Source organism: Cylas formicarius, unplaced genomic scaffold (assembly GCF_029955315.1).
Source record: "Cylas formicarius isolate icCylForm1 unplaced genomic scaffold, icCylForm1.1 PGA_scaffold_1__22_contigs__length_36826433, whole genome shotgun sequence".
Taxonomy (NCBI): Eukaryota; Metazoa; Arthropoda; class Insecta; order Coleoptera; family Brentidae; genus Cylas; species Cylas formicarius.
The window spans coordinates 20986408-21008779 of NW_026844264.1; the positions used below are offsets into that span (position 1 = coordinate 20986408).

At 31.0% G+C, this 22372-nt stretch overlaps 2 protein-coding genes across 6 annotated transcripts; both read right to left on the bottom strand.

Annotated features, from left to right (window-relative positions):
* Window positions 1-6: 6 nt before the first annotated feature.
* Window positions 7-9619, bottom strand: LOC132697361 (probable tubulin polyglutamylase TTLL2). Of its 3 annotated transcripts, none has more exons than XR_009618146.1 (13): window positions 9508-9619; window positions 7693-7751; window positions 7545-7642; window positions 3850-3966; window positions 3688-3791; window positions 3466-3637; window positions 2428-2704; window positions 2114-2316; window positions 1472-1623; window positions 728-879; window positions 589-667; window positions 350-523; window positions 7-286 (listed from the first exon to the last, which is right to left on the bottom strand). XR_009618146.1 is itself a non-coding variant. In XM_060662798.1 (13 exons), the coding sequence occupies exons 3-13, from the start codon at window positions 7626-7628 to the stop codon at window positions 158-160; spliced, it is 1647 nt and encodes a 548-aa protein (XP_060518781.1). In that variant the 5' UTR covers window positions 7629-7642; window positions 7693-7751; window positions 9508-9619; the 3' UTR covers window positions 7-157. The 3 variants fall into 3 exon arrangements, 2 of the variants coding, with proteins under 2 accessions (XP_060518781.1, XP_060518782.1); XM_060662798.1 differs by having other exon boundaries at window positions 585-667; XM_060662799.1 differs by lacking the exon at window positions 7693-7751 and having other exon boundaries at window positions 585-667; window positions 9508-9610.
* Window positions 9620-12786: 3167 nt separating this feature from the next.
* Window positions 12787-19751, bottom strand: LOC132696370 (glutamic acid-rich protein). 3 transcript variants are annotated; one of them, XM_060661155.1, is made up of 15 exons: window positions 19548-19751; window positions 18011-18162; window positions 17111-17141; window positions 16999-17059; window positions 16888-16945; window positions 16726-16834; window positions 16565-16645; window positions 16241-16511; window positions 15062-15334; window positions 14756-15006; window positions 14246-14427; window positions 14139-14194; window positions 13294-13339; window positions 13011-13161; window positions 12787-12922 (listed from the first exon to the last, which is right to left on the bottom strand). In XM_060661155.1, exons 1-15 carry the CDS (start codon window positions 19647-19649, stop codon window positions 12905-12907), a joined length of 1842 nt encoding a protein of 613 aa, XP_060517138.1. In that variant the 5' UTR covers window positions 19650-19751; the 3' UTR covers window positions 12787-12904. The 3 variants fall into 3 exon arrangements, with proteins under 3 accessions (XP_060517138.1, XP_060517140.1, XP_060517139.1); XM_060661157.1 differs by lacking the exon at window positions 14246-14427; XM_060661156.1 differs by lacking the exons at window positions 13294-13339; window positions 14139-14194 and having other exon boundaries at window positions 19548-19745.
* Between the last annotated feature and the right edge of the window lie 2621 nt (window positions 19752-22372).

Below are 22372 nucleotides of genomic sequence, written 5' to 3' on the forward strand. Positions count from 1 at the left end.
GAGTGGATATTATTTATTGAGGAGGGCAGTGAGGATTGTCTATTAAAACTGGTCCAAATGCAGCATTGTTCATTTCGTGGCACAAAATGTTAAAATTTAATGAAAAAGAGCAAACAAGCAAGCCTTGACAGTTAAATAATTAGTTCTGGAAGTGATGTCAAGATGGTGGCATCCACACATCGACGGCCATATTGATCTCTTGCTGCAGAAATTCGTTTAGTTGACATTCGGATGCTGCAGGATGTTTTTTCATTAACTCTTTCGCCACTTTGTTGAATTTTACTACCTAAAATTAAGTAAAAATGATAAAAAAACGGGTCATACTTAAGGATGTTAATATTTTAAATACCGCATTAACTACGTTCTTTATACCCCCGGATACAATGGGGTTACCGTTTTCATCTCCATGGTCTAGAGTCATGGGCCAAATTCGCACCCAGCCTCCTTCCCTGGGGATGGGGCAACTCCAATCTTTTCCATTGCCCCAAATTTTTCTACTGGAATTAGCAAAATTCTCGGCAACCTACAAGTTAAATAATCGCTTAATATTGACAACTATCACTGAGGAATAGAAAGAAAAGTACCAACTTTCCCTTTGGCACATCATGATAATTTGCTTCTAACGCAGCACCGTCTACTTGAACTTTTGGCAGTTTTAGATAACCCCCTTAAAAAATGAATTATTGAGGTGTATTTTAAAGTAAAGTAAAGTAAAGTAGCGTATTACTTTTATTTGAAGCGGATGTCGTCCTTCTTCGCGCCCTGGCTGAGACTTTGGATCGGGCTGAAGAAATTCTGTATTTTTGTCTTCGCTTGGATTCTGCGTTAATCAAAGTTTGCTGGTTTTTAACTGTTTGATCATTCTTTACAAAATCGTCACTACAATCATCCATTGTAAATGTAAACAAAATTTGCACTACAACTACGGTGAATTCGGTAAAGTTGTAATTTATGTTTTATATATTTTGCACCCTACCTAGGGAGTTTATTATAGTTAAAAAGTTTTAAAGTTTTGCCTTTATTACCTGACAGTGTCAAAACAAACAGATGACTATCGCAACTAATATATGACTCATTTGTAATAGCCGCTTTTGGAAATAAGTTTTAAAACAACAACGAAAAAATCTAATTATAAATTCTGATATTGTTATATATTATTCTTATATTATATTTCTAAAATTAATGAAATTTGAAAAATATTTATTTATTCAGATAAAAAATTTCAACAAAAAATTGAAGTAATATTCACGGGGTTTCCATTATATAAAAAAAGACAATTAGAGAATGAAATTTATACAGTTAAAAACTTTAATGAATTTGAAGTAAAAAAATATTTTTTTAAGTCAATTAAATGTTTAAATAACTTAATAACTTAAATTAAAAAAATTGAATTCTATTGATTCCATTGACGTTTAAAAGAAAATCTGTACATTTTATATGACTTAAATATACACTTATTTTATTAGCATACTTTTGGTCAGATTCTTCTAGCCAGACCGTGAACACAGAAAGTCCCGTATTAAGCATCGGAAATCCAAGCAAATCAAACATATCATGTAGCATTGATTTTTTAACTAGTCTATCTGCATCGCAATCATTGCTTAGTGCTGGGCTTAAATTGACCTGAAAAAAATTTCTTAAGATAAGTACAATACTAATATATGGAGTATAGTATTTGTTACGAACTATACTAGGTCCTTGACCTTAACAGCTTATTTTTTGAGTTAATATGTTATATCAGTCATTACATTTACAGTTTACAGTTATTAGTTAACGTAAAGTTTTCTATTTTATAAAGTATGGAAGTATTATAACAGACTAGGAAATTACTTCGTTAATATCGTAGATAACACTAATTATAACATTTTTAATTGGGTTCAAAACTGTTCCGCTAACTATGAATAAGTAGGCAATTATTACGTCTATTCGAAGACATTGCAAGAAAGACTTGTAAAAAAATTAAAGGTAAATTAAGGTGTATCAGTTAAAAACCCCCAACCCCACAGGGGTAAATAGTAACAGTTGTCTGAAAAGTTGTTACTTTTTGTGGACGAAATTAATGGTTAAATGTGTTGTGTAACCATATCATAATATTGTGTATATTCAAATTTACCTCAAGTAGCCAGGGCCTTAAGGCGTTATCGATCAAAATATCAAAACCGAAGAATTCGAAGCAGTTTGTGGTGGAGGGAATCTGTTGAATGTGACTGAGCACCGTCAGGATTACCAATGACGTTACCTTTTGCCAAATCAACCAATCGAAAATACCAGTTTGTCGCAAATACCTTCTAAGTTGCCTTAATGTCCATTTGCAACCTAGAATCCCATTCATTTTTCTCAGAATATAATACTGATATCGAGTCGAACTAATTCTGATGTTTTTGAGAACAGAAATCTAACGTTCCTTATATCGCTTTTTTCTTTTACCTGATCCTACCCGTTCCTTCATTTCCAAATATCCCGGACCCAATTTATTGATTGACGAGTTGGTCAAGTGTCGAAACGGATTCTTCAGATCATTGAGACTGAATTTGTCTGTACCAAAGCGGGCCAGTCCTTCGGTGTACATATAAATTGTAACGGGATGGTAAGACGGAACACATACGTATAGTCTCAAATCGAATTTGTAACCTCCAATAAGTAAAGGATTTTCGATGTACCTTTGAACTATCGTGCTCGTGTCATAATTCAACTCGCTCAGTTTCTGCAAAAAAAAAAGTTTTTATTAAGTTTAGTTGTTTTTATGTATTAGAACGAATGGCTTTGTGCTTAAAATACACTCACAGAAAAAAAATATTGTATTTTTTTAAGTTAATATCCCTTATTTTTTTAATAGTTAATACGTATGCCAAATAAGTTAAAAATCGAAATTTTACGATAAATTTGACCAATGAATAAAGAATTTTGTTTTGGTTATCAGATTTATTTGAAAATAAAAGCGTTAACAAGAACATATCAACCTTTTGAGGTAAGGTACTGGTAATTTAGTATTCTAGATATTCCCTCCTCTAGCTTAAGCAATATTCTACATACTCCCAGGTATTCTGCTCAGAAGACTTTAGAGTAAGCAACTAACTAGAGTGTTCGTTGTTTTACTACTAGGTGTAAAAGGGCAGTACTCAATGAAAGAAATAAGAAGAAAGTGGTTATTTTCAAATTTGGTACTAATGCACTCTTTACAAATCTTCTGGATTCCTCCTGCGTTGATGAGTCGAATTTACTGACGTTTCGCCAATCATACTGTTGACTTCTTCAGAGCTTAACTGAAACTGAACTAAGGTTCAAATTTAGTTAGGCCCTGAAAAAACCAACAGGATGATTGGCGAAATGTCAACAGGTTCGATTCATCAACAACCGACGAGAGAAATCCAGAAGGTTTGTAAATAGTATTACAGTAAAATGTGGAAGTTTCATTGAAAAACTATATTCTTTTGATTAGATTCTATTACTTGCAATCCTACTTACTCTAAATAAAAAAATTCCTCTGCCTTGACTCTGAGCCACTGGTTTAGAAATCCAAATACGATTATCGGCCACGCAAGCACGCAGTTTGTCCTCCTTCCTAGTTTGAAACTTACTGTGACTACATTCCGATACAAGTTTCGTATATTCTAACGGCAAATTATAACTGTCTGGGCTGAAATATGATCACGTACTAAACCAAAGTGAAAAAAATATGAAAATTACCTAAAGTCGTAAATTGTTCCGTACACCTTTTTCATGCATCGAAGATATCTTATTAAATTATCTTTTCTGCAAATCATGGACCCTTTTGGGATATGGTTTAAATACTGAAAGAATAAATAAATAAGTTAAGTTGTAGCATTTTTTGTCAAAACTATGCGAGACCTGAAACGACGTTAGGCATTTGTGGTGACTGATGGGAAATCCCGATGTTCTCCACCATAAATTCCAGTTCTCGTTATAATCTGGATTATATTCTCGCCATCCACGCTCTAGGCAAACCTGAAGGCATAAATAAATTAAACACTATCAAAATTCATTCCGAATTTTAATATTATACTTGCGGCAAGTTAGTTTTGGAGCGAGGGTTTAATAAACGAGTATGTTTTTTCTACGAGCATTGGTTTTTGGATACATTTTTGCAAAACAGCACTGGTACATTCACTCAGTGAAGTATGACGTGACCGTCAGAACTGCTCAATGTCAAAATGCCATTGCCAAAATTTTCCGAAAACATCCGATCGCTCTCAAATCTGTGACAAAAGTACCGAAAACGTCCGAAGTGACTTGAAATGGACAAAGCGACATACACTTAATTAAGTATTTTAGAGTAGGAAGTAGAAAAATTGATTTTTATAAAAATATATAATTTTTTGGGGTGTTTCCAATTCAAAATAGGTCACGTCTGTATTTTATATAAAAGATGAATGCGATTATATGGTTAAAACTAAAAGAAACTATAAAATTGTTTCCTAATATTTACTCCCCTAGTTAGATTCTAAGACGCAAAGCTAAAGTAATCAATTAAATTTGATTTGAAAATTAAAGGAATTTGATCGTGTATTATTGAAACTCAAAATCCATTGTTTTAAACACCCTATTTATTTTATATTTTTATACTTGCACCATTTTGTGCATTGTGCTGTAGATAACTATTTTAGTAGAATTTTTTGGTATTTTGCCGTGCGTTCATCTGAGGATGTTATACTCTGGATATTAATTTCTTGCAAAATGCACTATGTTTGTTGAAAATTTCCGATGATAACATCTTATTTGTTATGCATATCGCAGTTAGATAACGTAAAATATTAAAATACGCTGATCAGGAGTTATAAAATGTCACTTTATGACTTCGATCAACGCTGTCGGAAATCAATTCGGACATTACCGGTATTTTAGTCACGGGTTTGATAGCGATCAGGTAGATTTTAAATACTGGAGTGGTATTTGAAGTTTGTCAGTTCTGGCACTTACGTCCCACGTCACTCAGTTAATATATTCGTGGCATTTTGCATAAATGTACCCAAAAATAATTGACTCTTTTACGTGTTGCCCCCTGCACTTAGACAATCGTACCATTCCAACGCATTCTTATCGCCAACGTGAATAAATTTACAAAGACGTTTTAAATAAAGTTGTCTGTTTTGGAGTTTTTTATTAAGGTTTTCTTTAAAGGTGTTTTCTAGCATACGTAAAACGAATCAATCTTGTTATTCGTCGTCCATTACGCGTAGGATGTCATGGCTGTCACACGCTACGTTGCGGAAAATAAAAGTACCATTAAGTCAAGGCGATAGATGGATTTCACCGGTATTAAATCTAATAGAGCTAATTATTTTTATCACTTTCACACACACACAGCCAAATATAATTTCGTGGAAGGGTAGTGAATCAAAAAACACTTTTACAATAATATGTCAGGTTTAAGAAAATTGAAAACTTCTTTACCAAAATTTAAATACGGTTTAAACGATGTTACTTCGAATTGAAATATGATTTCTAGTATTTTTTTAAATCTATTTATAGGAATATTTTTATCCGCGTAAACATATGACATACATGTTTATAGACGAAAGTGAAATATTACGTTAGGAGCTAAATTTTAAAAAAGATGTTTATATAAAATGAAGTCACACATTTTAAAAATTGTTTCAATCATACATGGTATTTCATTAAACTCATGACACCATACATATTTTTCCATATCACGATCCATCCCAAAATTGTTGGGAAAAAATAAAAATGTTTTTTCCATACGCATATATTAAAATGTCAAACATTGATCTTGTGACAGTCAAGTGCATTAGAGTTTACTAGAGCGGCTAAGAGGGCCTAACCAACTTGACTAAGCTTAAAATAAATTATATTTAACTACTTTGTCTCTATTACTTTTGTTACGGTTTCCCTATTTTTTCCCTATCGATTGTAGTTTTTCCTTAATGCCCGTTTTTATTAATTTTCATATTAGAAAATATAAGAAAAGTATATTTAAATTTATTAAATAATTGAATTAATACCCTGGTCGTTTAAAAATACGTTTTTGTTATTATTAAATAACCATTATGGATATTTTTTAATTTAAGTTGCCAAAAATTATTCGATAAAAGTAATTAAAACTATGCCATACATACGGTAAACGAATAAATACGAATTATAATAAGAAACTATTTAAGGATAGGGGAGTTGAAATGCGTGTAAATTTGAGTTATGATTTAGAGACACATGTTAAACTGTATGCTGAATAACTAATAATTAGTAAGGTACTAGTCCTTGACTATCTGGATTTCTAAATATTTTTTTCATAATTATATATAAATATATATATATATATATATATATATATATATATATATATATATATATATATATATATATATATATATATATATATATATATATATATATATATATATATATATATATATATATATATATATATATATATATATATATATATATATATATATATATATATATATATATATATATATATATATATATATATATATATATATATATATATATATATATATATATATATATATATATATATATATATATATATATCCGTTCGCTCGTTGAACTCCGACTGGAATCCTGCATCCGACTGGAATCCTGCAGACGTTTCGCCAAAATCTCACTTGGCATCTTCAATGCTCGCACTCCGAGTGTTCGAAGTGTTTTCGGAGCGCGAGCATTGAAGATGCCAAGTGAGATTTTGGCGAAACGTCTGCAGGATTCCAGTCGGAGTTCAACGAGCGAACGGATGATATATATATATATATATATATATATATATATATATATATATATATATATATATATATATATATATATATATATATATATATATATATATATATATATATATATATATATATATATATATATATATATATTTGTAAAATTTTTATTTTACAATATTTGTTAAAACAAATTTATATTTTTTTAAAAACAAATAGTGATAATACTAGTGTAATAGTCATAAATAGTTTGCCACACTATTGCGACGCCATGTATGTCTCGACCTAACTCTGCAGCAGAGGTAAGTAGCAAAAATGTTAAATGTTAGTGTTTTTTCTTTTGTTCTTTAATAAATTGAAAGTAGCATCCATCAAAACTAATGCCTAAATATAACATTTTTATGAAAATTAATGCAAACATTTTTCGAAATACGTCCTGTAGTAGTCCTTATAGAAAGACTACTAATCAACACAAGACAATTTAATTCCGTTTTTAAAAGTCGGTCGAGCAGCAGTAAAATAAAATATAAATCCTAATTTCAAATAAATTGTGAGAATAAAATTGCGCAATCCCATTACGAACTGTACTGTAACTAACAACGAGCACGCGAATTGTTTCCAAAAGAGAAGAATTTAACCCACCGCATTCGTTATTGAAATTAATAGAGTTATAAATCTCTCAATTTGAATTAATATTTGGGGCTTCTGCTTATTATTATGACAATAATTATTTTATGCAGGCAGTTTGTGATGTATGCGTTCCTGATTTAATTAGACGTGTTCGCGTGGTTACTATTAATATATTAATAACTATTAATGTATTAATAAATTACTTGCCTGCGTTAACAGTTGAGGTCCAGAACCGTTATCGTTTATTCTAAATGTAAATGGTCCGCTACCAAAGCGTTGTTCCGGCATCATTCCGGCTTATAGTTCTACAACCAAACTTTATTAATAGGAAATTGGATTCGATTCAATTAATCACCTATCGAAACCATGCTTTTTTAATAGGAAACTGCCCGCCGCACTGTGGGTCAGATTCATCTGAAAATATTTTGTATTCCAATAATTTAACAGTGTCTTTGCTCAGTTTTAAGCAGTATTTAAATTCGACAGCATTTGTCATATACATCAAATGCAGTTTTTTTGTATAGAGAGTTTGTGTAAGTTTGACTACGAAAAATTTAAATTTCAGTTTTGAATTTGACATTACCATAAATAAAGTTTCCATTTGATTAGATTTTAGTTTAAATATTATATTACATTTTTACTAATAGACTATGAATGCTCTCTTCAAAAAAGAGGAAAAGTTTAGGGCAAGTGGACCTGATATCACATTTTGCAATATTTTTTTGCCGATACACTCAGTGCGCATGCCAAATTTTAGTATCATTTGCATAAGATAAACCCGTAATAATAAAAGCACGGAAGTAGGGAATATGTTATAAAAGTTTTTAATTCTTCGTATAATTCCGACTACTTTGAAAAGGTTTATTATCCTTAAGTCCAAATACGTTATCAGTCACAATAAGTCAACTCCCAGAAGAAGCTCAACAGGCGGAGTTTTAGAGAACACAACTCACGGAATGTTTTCAATAATTTCTTGTCTTCGTATCCAAAAGTGTTAGAAATAAATTAGCTTCACATAGAAAACCCAGAGTAATTGTTATTGCTATGCAATGAGACCATTGACTTAAAACTTATACAAGTTTAAAATAAAACAAGACCTATTTATTCTGATTCACTTCCATATGCTGTTACTGTCAAGTCCCCTGCAGCATTTCTTATCAAATCAGCTTATTTTACAAGAAATCACATAATCACAAATTGAAACAAATAATTTATAAATTTTATGTTGTAACTTTGACTGATTTTCGAATAAACAGTTTGAGCCAAGTTCTAAAGGAACCAACAGGATGGTTGGCGAAACGTCAGAAAGTTCGATTCCTCAACCGACGCAAGGAAATAGATTAACAACTGGGAAGTTGTGCCAATATTTAAAGTGAAAGCATTTTTTTATTCACCCTATGGTAATAGAAGAACGACGGGTTTCTATTGCATTTTCCAAATTTACACCATATTATCTTTTTTCCTAATAATTAACGAATTAGCATTTTTTAAATAATTCGAGGTGTGCGCTGGTCTAATTTACTGAAATTTGTATACATTGTAATGTTCCTCTAAATGATCTTAGTGTTTAGGCGTTTAACTATCTGCTGTGACTAGTTTAGACTTTAGATATGTGGTGAAAATATTTGCTACTAATAATAAACCTCCAGTCAGTAATGAATAAAAATACCAAAGAGAAACATCGTGCAGATAATTGGATGTTTGTTTTCCCAATAAATGTTATGTATACAGGGTATCCCAAAATATGAATACTAGTCATACTGAAAATAACCTTCAATATAACTAAATAATATTAGGATAGTACATCATATCTCATAATATATTATTTATATATACATTCGCCTAATTACAATTCTCGAAACTGAGGAAAAAGTAACAAAATCCAATCCAACAAAGCGTGAGCTATTTACATTTGGTTTGATTTCTAACCGAAAGTTCAAACCACCCTAATATGGAGAAGTTTCACATTTAGTCCTTATTAAGACCTCCGAATTTGAAAATGCTACCTTGACACTTTAAATTAAATTCGTACCACTTTCTTGGACCATTGCATAGTGCATCAGCAATTTTTAAAAGAGACTTATGAATAACATATAAAAATATTCGTTAATTTTTTTATATGCAATTTTGCAGTCAATAACAAACGAATATAATAAAATTGATGCCTTACCGTGTTACGTCAACATTGGTTACGTCAGTACTGAGCGTAATGCCGCAAATAATATCTCGAATGATGCGGAAAATCCATAAATAGGAGTTGACTATAAAAAGAACACCCCCGTTAAAGTTTTAGCTCTAACTGATAGCAAAATAACCGAGTATAAGGCAGTGTCACGCTGTCACGCAAGACGGTGACATGCGATTGTTGGGCCATTCATATATTTTTTATAACCGTCTCCGTTTTACGTCAAACTTTGTACAAGAGTCGTTAGACCGGAGTATTAGGAAGTTAGACGGAAAGTTTTAAATGTCGAACAACAATAATGTCATATGAACTCATAAGAAAGAAATTTTTATCTCGCTAATTATATCAAAAACTTTCGTGCAATATGCATTTAAGACGAAGGCGGAAAGGTTTCCTTTGATAAATGGCAAGAAAGAGTGTCATTCACTTTTTTTCTTTCCCGTTTTAGCAAGAAGTACTTTCAATTTTAGATTGTTAATTTTTTAGACTAATTTGTAGTGTATAAGTGAATAATATGCACATATCCGTAATTCTTACGTAAAAAGTTTAACTTTGCGACCTTTTTTAAACATGAATCTCCACACACTTTACTTGTTTTTTTTGTCTGTCCATATTTATTACTCATATTGAAATAAGACAAATCTTAAAATATTGTGAGATAGTTGCTAATAATTATAAATTTTGGTGAGGCATGAGCAGTTTATGTCTGTCTAATGGATAAACTGAAACAAAATCTTGAAGTTCAGAAAAAAAATTGCCGATTGTATACGTATTATTTTGCATTAGATGAACTTTAGAAAGACAAACAATTTATTTCCTGACTGAATGTTCCTTAATTAGAAACGCAGCTTTAAACCTTATAATGTTAACTCCCTGCTCTAGGTACACTTACGTGCCCCATTATTTTTTATATTTTTAATTAATGTGATTAAAGTGATTAAGGTAAGAAAAATTCAATTCCTTTCCACAGAGTATAAGCAGAAATAGTTGCCACGTTTCTACAAAAAATTGCAGTACACAAGCTCTACTGAACATAATTACGCAAACCTTCAAAGTAGCTGGTCTAAAGTTAACAAGAGATAGCGTTAAAAATTACCCCCTTAAAGAGTATCCGGTATGAATGATATTCTGATAAAAATACCCGAACGATTTGTCCTTCGATCATCTTTTCGGTTATTGTTAACCAGGTTTCCTGGTTTTATTCTTTATTTAAAATACACCTATTAAAGGTTTATATATTTTTGTAATGGTTAAAAATATAAAGAAAAGATATTTTCTAAAATGGTCAATTTTTTTGAATAAAACAAAATAAACATTTCCAACAAAAAACTAAATACAAACAATATAAACGGTTTTATACAAGTGCAGTCTCACCGACAATGGAAGGTTTAATTCATGCTTTCAAAACTGGGTCATCTAAAAACAAAAGCTACACTAGTGACATTCAATAAAATAGGGCAATGTTAAATATTACGCTGCAGTTTTGCAGACTTCAACAAATCGTTGACGGTGTGTTATTTATCAAAACACTATCCATAATATTTTCATTTGTGATGTGGCTACAGAAAAAGCAACCTTAAAGTGTAAATAACAATGTCGCACCAATTCTAAGAATTGTCTTTTTTAATGGCAAGCTTTGAAACTTCCAGATAATTTAATCGGATTGTTGCAGCTACTATAGTTGTCTAGTGCTTTCAATTATCAGAAAAAATATGTTTAAAATCAGCGATTGTAATAAAAAGTAAAAAAACCTATAACATACAATCAATTTTCCTTTTTCTACCATATGCAATTCTTTAAGGAGACATATGCTGACAAACAGATATTTTATACTAAACCAATGTCTTGAATTTGTTTTTATAAAGATATTATTCGATAAAATAAAAAGTCCAAATACTATAAAAAATCACATATAATACATACTGAATAGATCTTCATCTTAAAGTAAGTGAAACTAATTTTATATATTATATATTTGCAAAATTGAACTATTGAGCTATCCATCTCTCAGAATATATTTCAAAAACCAAAAATTCTGTTAAATCAGAACTTTTCCAAGACAAGTCAAGGAAGTAATTACTAACTCCACACTATTTACTGACAAAGATAAGTATTTTTTAATTCTTTAGTTAAATTACACGAACAAGATATGCAGAATAAATCAGTCGTGTCTTATGTAATGGCTCCAGCAGTTAAACTCTCAACAAAATTAGTAAATATTTTAAAGTTCCACACAGATTTTAAACCAAAATTTGCAATAAAAAATTCTTTTGAATTAATCAACAAAATTGATGTCTTTTGATGTACAAAACTTATTTCCCAGTATTCCACCTATGGATGTGATAGATTTAGTAGATTTCACCCACATTCGGAAACAATAAAACGAAGTGTCCAAAATCTCAAAAATCAGGTGTCTACAAGTTGAAATGCGGATCTTGTTCTAAAATTTATATTGGACAAACAGGTAGATCCTTCAAGAAAGATAATATAATGAACATAAAAGAGCATTTAAAAACAATAGTCTAGATTGTAATTATACCAGACACTTCAACGCAGAAAAACACATTTTTGACGACAATTTTGATATTTTACATAAAGCCACAAAAAGTAGAAAATTTAATTTATTGGAAGCCATGCAGATTAACAAAATGAGACATTCAAATGTACTGGTTAACGATCAGTTAGATTTAACAACAACATTAATTAAGATTTTATTGTCATTTTTCGGTATATATAGTAGCAGGAACTTGTTACAGAATTTCTTATTAGATCTGAAGAAGCCAACAGGATGATTGGCGAAATGTCAGCAAGTTCGACTCAGCAATAACCGACGCAGGAGGAATCCAGAAGTTTTGTAAAAAGTATTACAGTATCCTGTGGAAGTTTAAAAAAAAAGTTGCAGTTTGTAAATATTGCATTTGATAAAGACACGGTGTTGTCGAAACAATTGTCATGTGAATATATATAATTTCTTGAAAACTTTTAGTTCTTATTTATTTTGTTATTTGAGAATGTTTTTAAAATATCCCAAATAACTAACATATATTTACTTAACATTTGCCAAAAATCGAAAAAATTCATTTTGTATTTTATAAAAACAAATTTAAAAAAAAATAGAAAAATCAGAAATGTTCATTTTTTTTTATTGCAAAATTGGGATTTTTTTTGGTATAGTTGAACTATTGAACTTTGCGAAATACCTTTTTTAATCTAAACCTGTGTCAACAAACGAATTCTTAGTTTTGACAAAAGTATAATTACGTATACATAGCACATCAATATGGACTTTGCAAAGAGAATAAACACATTTATTGATTATTTCCTTTATTTGAAATTTCAACCATATTTTTTATTTCACTCTAAGCAGTAATGCCTTCGGTCCTTAAGGCGCTCCGTTGTCCTGTAAATCAAAATCAGTGTAAATTACTATTAGCTGAAATGTAGTTTTAAATAGAAAACACAAGTGGCAAATTGTTTATCTTAATTACCCCGTAATAATCTTTTTCCGAAAGTATCTTCTCAGCTCTCACACCGACCCCTCTCATTGGCTGGTCCATTCCGTGAATAAGGCGGTAGACTTCCGAGTTTTGCAGATACGACAAATTTTTCGGCGGCGGCTGATACTTCAGAAAGTTGATGCTAGACCATTACCACATATTTAGTAAACTATAAAACTCCATTCGGCTATAATATACGATGAATTAAATTTAAACGATTAATTTTATCACAAACTTAAAAAAAGAAAAAAGAAAATATTTAACCTAGACTTACTCCATTGTTAGCTGTAGATCTGGGCAACAGATGGCAATTAGACTCTCTGAAAAGCGATCAGAAAATACTTCTCAACACAAAATGTCTTAAAACATTATAACGACAACATTCAAATGAAGTAGATCTACTTATTATCGCATGCTCGGTAGTTACTTTTTATGCACTTAAAAAAGATACCTGAGAATTAATATTATGCCCGAATGACAAATTATGATTCCCGATAAAAAAAAGTAAAAATAAATATTAAATTTTTTTTATTGAAAATTAAAAAAAAACAAGCACATTTCGCAAATTTAATGCAATATTATTATAATATTTTTTTACTTATATTTTAAAATAAATGAAACACAATAACAAGCTCTGTATTTAATATTAATATTAAAATGAATTTTCGGTTTCATTTGAGTCCATAACTAATAAAAGTCTATTATTTCTCATCTAATGCAAATAAAAGAACAAAATTATTTTTTAAAAGGCTACTGAGAAATTTTTACAAAAGTTCCAAAACATTTAATGAAAAGGTTTTTGTAAATTTGTTTTTATAAATATATCTTTCAGAGGAGTTAGCTACTTTCACAAAATCTTGCGTTTATGGAATAATCTCGATTTATGGGGAGTGAAATTATGCATATGTCCTCTGAAGTTCCTTTGCCAAAAGAGTGCAGCTGCTTGCAGTAGTGCATTTTTTTGCACTGCAAAATTTTTAATTTTGCTTAGTTTTCGTAAAGCGGCCCACGGTTTTGTTTTATCAACCCTTGTTTTGGAAACATAACAATATTACAATAACAATATCCTTCGAATAAAATAAATGTTGCCTTACAATGTATCGGACATCCTCGACATACCTATAAATGGGCTTCGAATGATCTCTCCAGGGCCACGTCTTGTTCCACTGGCTGACCTGAAAACACGAACCCACTTTTACTAGCTAGCTATCATTTTAATTGCCTACCCTTTAGTTTTGCCCACGAGCACCTCGGAATAAGTTTCGATCATTTTAGAAATCTTTTCGTCAGACAACTTTGGATTTTTGCACTTGTGGGGAGTAGTATCGTCGGGACCTGACCATCTTCGTCCTCCTGGTAATATTATGGGTCGTTCAGCCCAGTCCATCTTCTTCCTTGCTTCGATTTCCTATCGGTGCGAAGATTCACTTTGATAAAACAATTGTGATGATTTTGTACAATGCAACTAGCGAGCACGTAGATATTTGGATAGGTTTTGCCACTAAAAATAGAGTGGCAGGAAGGAATGAAAACTACGTAAACTTGGCATCGAGCACTGATTAAAAATGCAAGCGGACAATAGGCATTTATTGGCTACCAAATTGTAGTATTTGTTATCGCGCATGAAAGTATCGTTTTCAATCATACAAATGCCTAGTGGGTGATAAATTTTCGTAAAGTGGTTCCTGCGCTAAATCTATAAATTCTTGTAAGATTAATTAATTCTCTTATTTTACCTTTTGTTTTTTGGCCAAAATTTCTTCTTCCCTTCTCTTTTCCTCTTTTTCTTCTTCTGTCAATTCCGGAGGCTTGTCTTCGACTGCCTCGACATTCTCGTCGCCTTCGTCCATGATATCGCTCGAAATGTATTTCTGAACGTTTGTTTCCTCTTCTTCCACAGCATCAAGAATACAATTGTTGTCGTCTTCATTTTCAGTGACGTCTCCTTCTGCGTTTTCAGAATATGAACCGTTCTCAGCAATAGCTTCTAAACAATACAATGTACACACAGACGAATAAGTGCTTTAATTACGGTTCCACACCTTCTTCGACGGAACAATCCGAATTATTTCCCTGCTCCAAACTATGTTCGTCACCGTTCTCTTCATAAATCCCATTCTCAGTCTCTTGGTTTGAGGATTTTGACATGACGATATTGTTTAGCTGCTGTGTCACTGCCTCCAGGGTAACTTGGATGGCTGATGGCAGCTGTGATAGTGCTAGCAGTTGTTTCTGAACAGCAGCCAATTGTTGTTCCAATGAAAGCGTTGATTCGATTACGGGATCTATACGAATCTCCAACGGCTTGTTCTTTACTTAAAAAGTAATATGACGATTTATACAGTAGATATACGGTAAATAAGGATAATTGCATTGCCACAGCTGGTATTAATTGTCAATTAAGTAAACGAATTCAGATTATTCAGTTATTGTTCACTTTTTATTTTGATAAATGAATTATTTCCACAAAAACTAGTAGTTAGTAGTTCCGGAAGCTTAATAAACTACTAAGGTTGAGACATATTTGTTTTCATGAAAATATTTGAAAGATGCTTGCCAATTGTTTATCACGGAATTTTTTTTAATTTAAAGCTTTCAATACTTTTATGCAAAGAATGCTTCACGGGAGAATTTTTTTATTGTTTATTTATACTAAATTGTATACTAAGTTTTGTGGGGTATAGCTGTAATAAATTAGTTAAGGTAGACTAGATGGGTACACCAGAATATGAAATGAATGACAATGAAATATTTTTCAACAAAAAAAAAATTGAATAATAGAATGTGTAAAATACTCATACTATTATGACTTTATGGAGTTAGCGTAATGACATGTTACTTTAAGCTAACAATTCTAACTCAAGCAAGAAGATGAATGTAACTATACAAGCAACTGACACTAACAAGTTCAAAAAGAATATAAGATAGACACAATTAACATGTTGTGTCTATTACATATATAAAGTGAAACATACGCAACAACTAAGTTTATGATCACATAATAAGGAAAATAAGAGATTACAAAACTAGTACATGAGAGGGAAAAATAAATAAAAATCACACATTAATTGACACGGTTAAAAATAGACCTGCAATTATTGTTTTAAATACAATTCGAGGAAAATTATTTTCTTGAATGCTTGTTTTGAAACTGATTCTTTAAATTCAAGATGCAATTTATTATCTACGCATTTATTTTCTTGGATACACTGCATACTTACGTATAGGTTTTAACAATTTAACATTGGGTTCACCCTTTTGAGGGTTTGTGTCCTCTTCTTTAATTAATTCCCTAATTTCTTCGTCCTCAGATTCCAAATCGCCCGGATCAGAAGTACTTTCTTCTTCAATGAATGGTTCTGAATTATTTTCTATGTTATCATTATTTTCCGCCTGTGAAGTTTCGTTGTTGTTGCCGTTACATTCCGTGCTTTCTTCTTGAATTTCCAAGTATTCTTCACCAACTTCTTCAAGTTTATCCTCTGCTTTTGGCTAGTGAGAAATGAAACAATTTATTGCAGCCCAATTTTTTGGTAAAAACTTACCACGTTTTCAAACCGGACTGCTTTTTTTTCATTTGGATCTCTCTTCTTCTGTTTGACTATTCTCACTCTATATGGCTCTCCCTGTAAGATTTTTGACAACAGCAAATATTGGATATAAAATATATAAAATAGAGTAAAATAAATGAATTGATTATTCTTACAATAATTTTCCTTTCTTCCTCTTGTTTTTTAGGCACTGGTTTGGGACCTTTAGGTTTTTGCAAAAAAGTGGACCATTTCTTTTCTCGATTGTCTCCAAATTGATCCTGTCTAACAGCTGCCAACTGAGTTCAATTATTTTTATACCATTAATTAAAAATTACCTGTCACTCCCTTTACCAGCTATATGCTGATTTGGTGCAACGTTCTCTTTATTGGATGCTGTAATCAAATGTATTCAGTAATTTTCGTGAATGAAAAATGTAGGTGCTTACTTCCATTTATCCGTAAATTGTTTGACTGGTTGTTTTCCGTTTTGTTTGCTGTATATTCTTCCTGGAAATATGGTATTTTTTAAATTTGCTTTTATCTGAAAATCAAACTTACAGCAGTCATCGGGATATTTTCATAACAGTCCCTAGAAAACGAGTCTATAATTAGTTAAACTCCATGAACTTGAAAATCACATTTTTATCCATAAAGAGTGTCATGGAAAAAGTTGGTTTACTTACCTAGGTTGGTCAAATCATAAAAATACTAAAAATTCTACTAAATAAATTTAAATAAATAGATATAGCAGTGTCTAGAAAATTTTAAGCGTCTGTTGGGATTTATTGTCAATAATTTGGTATCAATTATTTTTTATAAAAGGTTCTTATGTTTTTTCATCAATTTTGTTTACATAATAAGTTTCTTAACGGAACCAAACTCTCATTCTAGATTTCTATCTACTATGGTGGTTGTGGGTTCGATTGCCATCGGGAGCCTTGGGTGTTGTGTGTGTGGAAAAATTGGTATCGGTAAATTTTCCTTGGCGCATGCCGGAAAATGCGTGAATATCCTAATTTGTGATGTACCCAATTAAGTGCAAATAAAAAAAATCTAGTATGGCATAAAGATATTTTCGATAATATTTCGGATTTTTGTAACTACAGTGGTAACTTGTGGTAGATCATTAATAAGTAAAAGAGAAAGCTTCTATAAGGAAAATTATGTTTTATGTTGGTTTAATAGAAAATAAATTTTTATGTCGGTAAAATAATAAAGATTGAAAATCGACAATAACGGTGAAAGTCAAATTTCAATATGTTACAGTCTATAAATATCTCAACTAAAAAAATACTAGCAATAGACTTACTCTAATTGGACAATTTTTTAGAGAGGTAGGTGGAAATTAGTTAAACTCACATAAGTTTTATAGAAAACATTTTTCCAAAGATCCCTTATCCGAGTGGAAATTACCGAGGTGCTATTTGAAAACTAACTATTTCTTCAAATTTTGTTTACCTTTTAACAACAAATAAAAGTTTAGTTCCAGCTGCGTATATTAAATCGTGGACTTCTTTATGGGTGAGCCCATCGACGGATACACCATTTATCTGTTCCACAATATCCCCTACTTCCAGCGCAGCATCTTCGGCTATGCTTCCTTCGTTTATCTAAGTGATAAATACGTAAAATTGAAATGAAATTCTAGGCATCAGGCAGAAGAGAAACGTTTTATAGTAATTTAAAAGTTGTTTTTATGTATTAATAAACCTCGACTTTGTATTTGCTTTTCACTATATATTTATTATATGGTTTTATATAATGGCATTAAGTCTTGATTGTAAATCTCCTAAATTTTATTTAGAGAAAGGTTGGACTCAAGAATTCAAAAGTGTAAAAAAGTGACTAGGTGCTTCAAAATATTTTTATGGTATCAGGATAATAGGAAATGTCGAACAATAAAACATCCTGCTCGGTGGTCTATAAAAATTCTCTACAATGGAAAAGGGGTCTCCGATTATCTATCTGAAAATCTAGTATGTTGTAGTTTTAACATTTGGAATAAGAGTTTTCATGAGTTTGATGTGTGGTAGTAATAAATGTAACTGTAGATTCTTTAGGAAAAAGGAGAAGGCGTGTTTTGTACAAAATTTTTTCCACACTTTAGTTTTCTATATACAGAGATTCAAAGCTAAAAAGAGATTAACTAACAGTTTAACTATGTATATCGGATGATTTTATACTAATCAATTCCAAATAATAACCAGTATTATAGGAAGAAAATGGTTATTTTTAAACAATGAAATTTATGATAATAACTTTAAATTTAAGTTTGTGATTTTTTCTGTGACAATGAATTATAAAATCGAATTGCATTAAAATACATCAGACAAGTGACAGTTTGCTTTCCACACTCTAGATTCCATTTGAAGCCAACTATAATACATAAATCTTTAAATAATAATTTAAAACATAATTGTATCCCTGTGTTGCATTTATAATGTCCTGAATTCGTAAATCAATATGTATTGTCCAAGTTTTTTGCTGAATCGATGATGAAAAAATTGGTTAAATATTTTGTTATTTTTGTGTGTATTCACTGCTAGGGTTCACTAATCGTATTAGTATCAGGATTAATCAAAAACTGTTCTTCCTACTACCACGGAATTTTTGGATTTTTAAAGTTTAAAGTTTTAATAATCGATATGATTTTCTAATTTAAAACTCCCGAAATGTAAATCGTCCAGTCAGGAAGATATGATTCTAGAAGCTTTCAAGTCATTGTTTTTTCTAATTCTGAGGTCGCATAGTGTTTTTTGATACTGAAACATTTTTGGATCACGGTTCCGGCAACCTCGAATGTCGAATGACACCTTTAAATATTGACATATCAGTAAGGTATTTTATGTGATCTCCGTAATCACTTAAATCCAGTATTTCGAGACATTACACCATACTTAATGAAGCAGAAAAGCAAATCATTCTATTAGTGTGCGTTTCATTAATGGTACATAGAATTGACCTTCACATTGAAAACAGACAATTTTCTGCTTACCTTTACTACTGTAACAGGTTCACCAAAATCTATACCGCCGACAAGACGAAAGCCCCAAGCTGTGTCATTATTCGATTTTGAAAGTTTCACTTCCACAGCCATTGGGCGTCATCAAAAAAAAGGAAAGTAAATTCGGGAGGACGCGTAACGTTCTGAATCACGCTTTTGTAATTAAGAGATTGATTCTTGGCTGTAACTATTGACCTATATCAAAGGACATTTCCACACGTGATAATGTCACCTATTTTTAAAAGCGGTCCTATAAAATATCTGTCACACTTGGCCGTCGATCTAAGTTATTCGACGCGTACTTGACAATTTACTGCATACAGGGGGGGCCAAATTGGTCTTTTAAATGAAAACTCTTCACTCTAAAAGAGGTAGAGGTAGGTAGGTAGGTAGAGGTTCAAATTGCAAAAAAAAAACTAAAAAAGCACCTTTTACGGAGAATTTAATGGTATCAATAATATATATATTTTAGTTTAATAGCTATTAAAAGCAAAATAGTTTTTTATATAGATCCGCTTGTATATTTGAATGTCATATTAAATAATTATAATTTCCAAAAAAATATAGAACTTGATTTTTTGTAGAGTTATTCTATTTAAAATACATACCAGATTGGTTGTTGGCTGCTAATACGTTGAGTTTTAATTTAGGCATATGATTTATTTTGATAAAACCCTGTAGGAATGCAGAAGCAGCAAGCAATCACGGTCAATATTACTAAGAAAACCTCTTAAAGACAATTTTCAGAAGAATTCCATAAAATTTGGTCAATTCGTTAAGAAGAAAACTCGAAAAAAATATAAATCAAATTGTTTTATGAATTAAAAAGGAAAAGTTTGCTTTGTACTTGTGAAAATGTTATGACTAGTTGATTGAAGGTAAAATCTGTTGTCATATAAAAAAGTTGATATCGGAATTTTCCATATCGCTATAAAGTCGCCCAAAAATCCTAACACTGTTCTCTATAAAATAATCACGTATTTAGGGATATTTTCGGAGATCCCATGATTGCCAGACCAATACAAATCCATTGGCATCTTTAGAATTTTTGCAGATTATACATAAATCTGTCTTTTACCGACATTCTCATTTATTATTATTGTCTTCTGAGAAAAACATATTTTTTTAAAAAGTCTAAGCTATAAAACGACTAACCAAAACATTATTTTTGTAGTTTTGTTTTGTTTTTTAACACCTTACTACCATAGCCAACTGCTAAAATATGGAACAAATTCATTTAAAACTCATATATTGGATTTCAAGATAAATGTTCACACACCTCCATAACTTTTGTTGCCAATTTTTTGCAGTATATAATAAATATACAGGGCGGGTCAAAAAGTTAAGGTCTATATCAATTTCATGTATAATCAATGTGGCACCCAATATCATTAAATTGCCTTATTTCGTTTCAAATTTCAAATTTTAAGTCATCTAAATTTTGTGAATTTTTCTTATACATGTTTTATTGAAAAATTAATAAATATCCCCAGAGGAAAAAATCCAGTGGAGTAACATCTGGAGGTCTTGTAGGCTATTCTATTGATCCCCTTGTACTAATCCACTGTCCGGGAGATACCGTACGCACTTGTTGGGGAAACTAGATCGTTTATCTGACATATCAGGCTGATTTAGATTTTGGGAAGAAACTGCGAGAGTAGGAATTAAGTCATTTTGAAGAACTTGTAATTACTGGAGTCCGTGAGATTTTGATCGAAGACATAGGGTACAATAATTTTGTTATTGAATATCCCTGCCCAAACATTCATTTTTTGTGGATGTTGTGTATGATTTTCATCGGGGATTATTTGTACTCTGATGCCTAGAATTTTGTTTCATTTCCTCCATAGTATCGCAAAACTGTAGTCTGCGGTAGGGAGCATCTTCGTTCAACTCCTCTAGTAAGGATGACGCTTTTCTTCCTTTAATTCACGCAAAGCTGTTCGTTGACTTACATCATTTGAAGCTACTTCAGAAGATGCACCTTGCACAGTTTTTGGACGACTTGGCCATGGACGATCTTTGACTTGCCCTGTTTCTATAAATTTTATTACACTACTGTGGATCTTATAATGGGCGTTTCTCGATATTTTTCGTAAGCAAATTCCAAACTCCTTCATAAGTTCTCGTTTTGTTTCCGTATTTAATAAAAATTAAAATTTCTGGGTTTTATTAACTTTACCGGTAGTAGCCACTTATCTGTTCATTTCAAATTAAAATTTATATCTTTTATTCTTTTGCTAAAAAGTAAGATATAGGAAATTTGAAAAGGGAGTTAAAAAAATAAAAAAGGAACTTAGTATTGACATCTGCTTTTGCGCATACCCTATATATTTTATGTGAACTGCAACAATGAGCCAGAAAAAAATTATGATGGATGTGTGTAAGCATTTTTCTCGAAATCCAATACCTAATTTTTAAATGTATTTGTCCCATATTTTAGCCGTTCGCTTTATATTTTCAAAGACGTCGTTACATTAATTTTCTTCAGTTTTCCGTAACATTGAGCGTGTGACATTATTTCACCTGATTCTAGCATTTATGTGATACAAACAAATAGTGTTTAGAAAACATATAATATAATAAAATACTTAATGATGTACCTAAGATAATTGGGTCTACAGAATAATTATATATTATTCACCCTATTATAAATATCAATATTATGATGATTTGATAACAATGCTTTTACTAAAACAGTTATAAGAGATAAGTTATTATCTATATTGACAGAAGTTTCAATTTAATTAGTTTTCCAGGACTTTTATGACGACAGTTAGAGTAAGCCACTCTGTATATCGTGTTACTGAATGGTG

Bases quoted from the DNA above. Each gene is read 5' to 3' on its own strand.
- LOC132697361 (XM_060662798.1), bottom strand. From the start codon at position 7,628: ATGATGCCGGAACAACGCTTTGGTAGCGGACCATTTACATTTAGAATA. The intron at 2,705-3,465 runs GTAAGTAGGATT...TTTTTTTTGCAG, and splicing joins GAGGAATTTTTTTATTTAGA to AAACTGAGCGAGTTGAATTA. The intron at 2,317-2,427 runs GTAAAAGAAAAA...ATGGGATTCTAG, and splicing joins GAAGGAACGGGTAGGATCAG to GTTGCAAATGGACATTAAGG.
- LOC132696370 (XM_060661155.1), bottom strand. From the start codon at position 19,649: ATGGCTGTGGAAGTGAAACTTTCAAAATCGAATAATGACACAGCTTGG. The intron at 18,163-19,547 runs GTAAGCAGAAAA...TTTATCACTTAG, and splicing joins AACCTGTTACAGTAGTAAAG to ATAAACGAAGGAAGCATAGC. The intron at 14,195-14,245 runs GTAGGCAATTAA...TCGTGTTTTCAG, and splicing joins CTCGTGGGCAAAACTAAAGG to GTCAGCCAGTGGAACAAGAC.